We start from the raw sequence: 7,395 nt of genomic DNA, 5'->3' as shown, positions 1-7,395 counted from the left end.
ATTTATTTATATGTATTTATTGATCAAAAAGATAAACAATATCTCATGCACCAACTTTAAATGTTTTAACATGAATTGATGTCCTATGAGGATAATTTGTCAGCATTCTATTTGATATATCTACGACGCGCATGAAGCTTGATTGTGTTCGATTCTAATATAAGAAATATTCAAATGAAAATAACATAGATGGTTTCGTTGAGGAGGCATATAATCTTGATGAGTATTTAGACATAGCAAATTATAAAATCTTAGAGGATGTTCAGGTATCTAAAATAATGAAACTTGAGATATCTTAATAAATTATGTTATTATGGGAAGAGAAATAGAATCGAAAAGAAAAATTGTTGACAGCAATGTTGAATATGATGCACTGCATCATATGGCGAGGAATCGAAATAAATGCGTCGAAATATATCTATCAAAGTAATGATTGACCAAATCAAATGGATGCATGTGATATAATCGCATAAACAAATATTTGTTGAAAGAAGGTTATAAAAATGACGATATCTGTCCATGTATTTTAATAAAGAAAATAAATATTGAATTTGCAATTGTGCGAGTTTATATTGATGGTTTAAATTTAATCGTAACTCTTGAGAAGCTCAACAAAATTGCTGGTTATTTGAAAAAATAATTTGAAATGAATGATTTGGAAAAAATCAAAATTTGTCTTAGGTTGTTGATTGAACACTTTCTAAGAGAATTATTTGTTCATCAATCTACTTATACAGAAAAAGTCTTAAAACGTTTTTATACGAACAATGCACATTCATTAGCATCACTTATTGTTGTTTGATCACTGGATGTGAAAGAAATCCATTTTGTCTATTAGAAGATGGAGAAAATGTTATTGGTCTACCATATCTTAGTGCAATTTGAGTGTTAGCTTATTTGCAAATTGAACTTGACCCGACGTAGTTTTCTGTAAATCTCCTTATAAGATATAGTTTTACACCAACTCAAAGAATATTGGAATGCTGTTAAACATATTTTTCGTTACTTAAAAGGTACTATTGATTTGAGATTATTATATTCTTAAAGGTCGGGATTCACTTTAGTGGGATATGCATATGCAGATTATCTCTCTGATTCACACAAAGCTAAATCACAAACAAGATATATCTATAGATGGAGGAATAGCTATATTATATAAGTTTGTGAAGCAATTATCGACAACAACATTCTCAAATCATTTTGAAATGATTGCAATCCATGAAGCATGCCGAAATTTTGTATAGCATTATGTAGGTTAATATTAAGAAAAGATAGTCCAACAATTTTGTATGAAAATAATGTAATTTACATTGCACAATAAAATGAGGTTATATCAAATATGACTGAACGAAACATATTTCATCAATTTTTTTCTCATATAGAGGAGTTTCAAAAGAATGGTGACATTAATGTCCAACAAATTCACTCAAGTGAAAATGTGGTCGATTTATTCACAAAAGTATTGCCAACATCTGCATTAAAAAAATTTGTTTATGAGATTGGAATGCATCGACTCAAAGATTTTCAATGATCAACATCGGAGAAGTAGCTGTACTCTTTTTCCTTAGCAAGGTTTTAATGAGGTATCATTTATTTTTAATATCTCAAAATAACTGTACTATTTTCTTTCGTTTGATTTTTTTTGTCTATTGAATTTTTATCAAACAACGTTTTAATGAGGCGAAATTTTGTAATGTGTCATATAAGGAGGACTGTTATAATTGATAAATTTATTAGTGAATGACAATTGTACCCTTGCAGCCCTATAAATTATTATCTTGTATTCCTGATTCTTTCATATAGTTTTTAATAAAATAAACACCAGTCTAGTGACTTTTATTATTTTTTTCTTTTCATAACATGGATCTAATTTAACGGTTTGACAATTTCTACTTGCAACCCTAACTTCCACCATGGTTGACCCTACATAAAAACTAGGGTTTCTACTTTTCTTTAGTAGCACGCACAAAATTATAAAGCCTTTGTTTGAGTTTTATTATTTTAAAAATTTATTTTTAATCATACATTTTTCAATAAGATAATATTATATACAAATTCAAAAATTTTCCTTAATTTTTTACAATATATTCTTCATCAATTACTATTTAAAAACGAATTCTTTTCGCTAAAAAGGGCTCAAACCAGGGTAAAGTTGTTTTTGAAATATTAACTTATGTACGAGTCTTCTTTAGATAAAACTATTAAGTGGCCTAATTTTGATCTTCTCTCCCGATTTGACCCTTCTCGAACAAATTCCACAACACAAAATCAAGAACCCAAATCTCTGTCTTCCTCTTTTGCACACCTGTTCTTCGAACAGTTCCCTCAGTATAGTCGTCGACTCCGATTCTCTTTCTCGCTCTAACACACTTCTCTATCCTAAATTCGCCGCCCGATCATTCACCTTTTGTCAAATCTTTTCGTCAATTAACCACCAAAGAATCTGATTTTTTTTGGCTTAAAAAGGGAAAAAATGGCTTCAAGTGCTGATGGTAGTGGATTAGCGACGTGGCAGCCGCAGGAGGAGGGGCTTCGGGAGATCTGTGGGCTTCTAGAGCAGCAGATGGCTCCCACTTCAGACGATAAGTCTCTGATTTGGCAGAAGCTTCAACACTACACTCAGTTCCCTGATTTCAATAATTACCTGGCCTTTATTTTTGCCCGAGCTGAGGTTAGATTTATTTTTCTTAGTTAGTTTAGTTTTGAGCCTTTTGAACTTGTTTGGGTGGTTTCTAGTAGTGTGTTGTTATTAGAGTTTGGTTTCTGTTTATGAGCATGTTAGAAGCTTTGTATGGTACGCCGTGATGAAGTCAGTGAAGTTTTAAGGGATGAAAGATAAGAGAAATGTATTTTCTGAAAATTTTTAAGAGACGAATAAAAGAGAAATGTATTTCTGAATTTCCTCGGGTTCAACGGGATTGTTTGATTTTAGGTTAATGTAGGTTAAATCTAGTTAATTGTAGAAAGTTTCTATTTGCTGCGTATAAATGCTTTAGCTCTATGTACATTTAGGACTTGTAGAAAGAATTTTTTTGGTTTCTTAATTAAGATTAATTCCCTTCAGTTTATTTTTTTACAATACAACAATATCAACAACCCTTATTCGTTAAACAAATCTTTTTATGTTGCTGTGCTCAATCTAACATCCCTAGTTTCACAATATCAGGGCAAATTTTGAAAGTTAAATTGAGAATGAGGATTATGAAATAACAACCGCGTAAGGCATAATCAGAGCCCGGTTAAGAAATGCCAACAATCTCTCTAATTTTAGGGTTGGCTATATGATTTTTTTTCCGCACCTTTGTTCACTCTGAACATCCAAAAGATCTAGTNATCTATAGCCCCTGTTTGTCAAAATGAAAAATCCTTTTTCTACCTATTTATTTTTTAACCACAAATTTAGATAATAAAATATTTTAGACATGAAGCTCTCGTTTGGACCACATTATTGTAAAAATAAGAATAAAAAATATAGTCGTTATGGACTCCATACGAGAGATAAAATATCAAATAGAGTGATTTAATGTGATAGATAACGGTCATATTTTTCATTTTAATGAAAAAATAATGGGGCTCAAATAGGGTCGAAATCAAAAAAAATTCTTACTTTTAAACCTTACATTCTCTTCAAAACTACCATTCGAAACTTTGTTTTTTTCGAATAATTATGGTCAAACAAGGGCTTAAAAGATACTTTTGAATCATTCAACTAATTTTATGAAAGTGGTTATTTTGGATTAATTTCATTTGACTTCCTTTAAAATAATTTCGAATTAAAAACAAATCATACAACAGCTATAGCCTATAGAACGTTCAATGTCAAAATTAGGCCTGCTCACCTGATTATTTATAATTTAGCTAGTTGAAATTAAATTTTAGATTTTAATCTAAATTAAAATAACAATTAATTTTAACGATATATTTTATGAGATTTATAACTTTTTAACCACATATTTTATGAATATTTATCAAAATTACTAAAAATCTAATTTTAATCCATATCAAACAGAAGCTTGATAAAGGAAAATTTTCACAATTAAAATAACTTAAGAATACAATTTCAAAATTTAAGTGATGTGTGATTATGACCTCTCGTAAATATTGTGACATATAGATTAATATTAAAAAGATAATGTTACATGTATAGAATTTTTTTTACCTAATTTTTTACCGACTACTCATAATAGGGGGTGAGGGCCACATTTAGGAATTTTTTTTTATTCACGCAGGTTCCACATGCATGTGAGAGGAGTAAACAATTCGGTACATCTTTGAATGTACAAATATAATTATTCATAAAATAAATTACAATCGGATTCACCCAATTAATGGGTCACATTCACATATTAAGCTACAAACACTCTATGTGACAGTCATATACCACAATATATGGGTCACAATCACCATTAAGTAACAATTAGACAATTTATAAATCATAATCATTTATCGGAAACGGATCACATTCACATGTGTTTTCTAATTGTATGACTATGACCTGTTACCGGTGGCACAAAGGTTAGAATAAGGTCTAAAATAACTAGTGGTAGCATTGAAGATGAGTCGACACTATGTCGATAATGATGAGTTCAGTTGGATGGATAGAAAACCACAGTGCAATGGATCTACTTTACGGTGGCCTCCTGTGAAAAAAAATGGGCCCACCTCCAATGGCAAATATGGACAAGCCATCACTTCCCATAATCTATAGTACACAAGCAGCTGCTGACGGATAAGTCGTTTGTCTAAATGTGCAATATGGTACAACTTTCTTTCCAATTGTAACGCCTCACTTGTATTATTTTTTGAATCACAATCTGCTTGTGATAGGGAGAAAAGTAGGGGACCTACGATCACAAGTCACTATTGCGATCAAAATTAACGTCCAAATCTTGTGAATTTTATGATCGCAATCCCTATACTCTTGCGATCGCATAGGTAGGTCTCGAGAAAATTATTTTCTTTCCTTTTTTCAATAGAACACTTTATAGAAACCTTTTAGGGCACGAGATTTGACCTAAATCTTATCCCATAATATATTATATATGTATAATCATCCAAAGATTGGAGGGAGAGAGGCTCAAATACATATATTCTACACAGAGTCAATTGAAGATCAAATCACCATTTCTTTGAAAACTTTGAGGAAGCTTTTGATACAAGACAAATATACATATCTCTATATCAATTGCTTGGAATTACTACCAAAAAAAAAAAAATTTATCAAAGGAGAGGAAATAGAGAACCATTGAAGTAATTCAAGATTCAAGACAACATTTCATCTTTCTTCCCAAATTCTAACTTTTGGGTGATAATGTATTTATTATTGTTGCATTCTTGTAATATTATGATATTTGACTAATTATTCAGATGTTAGGATAATGTTGAATCCTATATATTAATTATGTAATTTTAACATTAAGAAAATTATAGTTTTTGAATGTCTGTTATGCTATTAATGCTTTCAAGTAATTAGTCACTAATTGAATCGATGTATGATTCCTATTGATATTCAAAAGGACGAATATGGAAGTTAGTGTCACATTCAATGGAGGGTTAAATAGACATAAGGAATAATGTCTAGCTCTTGCAATGTTTTTGTACTTTTAATGCATTGTTTCATTTCTGAACTCTAAATGTGAATATTATTAAGTCGTGCTTAGAAATATGTTTGATTGATTTCGGAAAGGGACTATTGAACATGAAAGGAACATTGATATTTATATTGAATAATTATTGTCAAATTGTTGAATAAATTTTAGAATAATACTATCCAGTCACTCATTATCGCAATCGTCCTATGTGGTATATATATGGTTGATAGTGATTTAATGCATGAAACAATAAAAAACTACCACAATAATACATCAAATTATAAAAAGCCATGTATGATGTCATATAAGATCACTACCACAGCAAGCAATTATGAATAGCATTATTTTATATTTTAATGTGAATAAATGTAAGGGCATATGAGATTCTCTTGTTTTATTAACTAATCAAGTAATCATACATGCTTCCTACAACATAGATTAATAAGATTAATTATAGATTTAAGTTGTTAATAATGACCACCAAACCTAATTATTTGTTATTTTACATTCGATTATAGTTGGAGTTAACTTAGAAATATGCTAAGTTCATATTTGACAACCATTATTTGAAAACAAAAATTTGATTACGTACTCAATTTCAATTAAACATTCACACAATAACATATTCTACACATGAATTCAAAAACTATTCCTATTTTTTAACTAAGCATTCTCCCAATAATTACTATTCAAAACAATTTTTTTCCCAAATAATAGCCATTAAACATGGGCTAAATATTTATTCTCCATGGACTCACGTTCAGTTTACTACTTTTTCATAATCAGTACACTTACATGATAAAAATCGATAACAATATCCATAATTAATCTTTTTAATGACATATACGAGTTGATTTAATATTTTAAATTTTAAATACAAATCATCAATTAAGCATTTAACGCTTAATGGCAAAAAATCTTGTGCTATCAACTGAATCCCCACCCTAATTTTCGCTCTATGTCCTCTCAACTCCAAAGCTCTCTCATTACCTACCATGAAAACCCAGCAAGTGATAAAAGATATGATGGAGACAATTCATTATGTGCTTTTAATTTGTCTAGAAAAAAAGTTAATTAATCTTCTAGTAATTTTTATCATTATCTTACAATCATTTCGTTGAGAAAGTACTAACATAGTTAAACTCACACGTCCACTAAATTTGAGTTCTAACTCCACCATTGATCCCAAGTTGATAATGTTTATTGTAAATGAGAAGACATGTCGTTGATCTATTTATTTATTTACAAACAAAACCAATACTTATATAAATTTATTTAGGGGGTGTTTGAGCCACATTATTTTGATAATGATGCATTTTTTAACAGTGTATTAATGAAAAATATGTAGTTAAAAAATAAGAAAAAAATTTTAATTTGCGTGTAATATTATATTATTAAAGAATGTATAGTTAAAATGATGTTGAATAGCCTTTATTACAAACTTATGGATATCAATAAAAAAGCAAAATAATTAGAGGCCCACTTAGACATTGCCCACCGCCAATTGGTCCCACAGCACAAAAAGTCAGGCCAAACAAACAATAAATAAATAAATAAAAAGTTGATTGGGATTCTATGCTACTTGTCCTATACTAGAGAGTATTTGATTCCAAGCCACAAACCAAACCCGGATTTTTTCAAAACTGGCCCTTAAGTAAGGATTAAGGCCCGTTTGAACTGCAATAATATAAGAATGAGAATGAAAAATATAATCGTTATGGATTTCATATAAAATATAGATTTTCATATATGGTGACTTGATATGATAAACAATGATCATATTTTTCATTTTAATGAGTAAATA

At 29.7% G+C, this 7,395-nt stretch overlaps 1 protein-coding gene across 4 annotated transcripts in view; it reads left to right on the top strand.

Annotated features, from left to right (window-relative positions):
* The first annotated feature begins 2,235 nt into the window (after window positions 1–2,235).
* LOC111371791 (transportin-1) overlaps window positions 2,236–7,395 on the top strand; it is a 30,538-nt gene continuing 25,378 nt past the window's right edge. For 2 of the 4 annotated variants that reach the window (XM_022993947.1, XM_022993946.1), the window contains exon 1: window positions 2,237–2,671. In XM_022993947.1, the coding sequence (XP_022849715.1) occupies window positions 2,474–2,671 (198 nt within the window). In that variant the 5' untranslated portion in view covers window positions 2,237–2,473. Of the gene's footprint in view, window positions 2,672–7,395 lie in introns of all 4 variants that reach the window. The other 2 variants (XM_022993945.1, XM_022993948.1) reach the window with 2 other exon arrangements.

The sequence above is a fragment of the Olea europaea genome, chromosome 22, assembly GCF_002742605.1.
Source record: "Olea europaea var. sylvestris chromosome 22, O_europaea_v1, whole genome shotgun sequence".
Taxonomy (NCBI): domain Eukaryota; kingdom Viridiplantae; phylum Streptophyta; class Magnoliopsida; order Lamiales; family Oleaceae; genus Olea; species Olea europaea.
The sequence above is the reverse complement of the archived record's forward strand: the minus strand, read 5'-3'. Positions and strand labels throughout refer to the sequence as shown.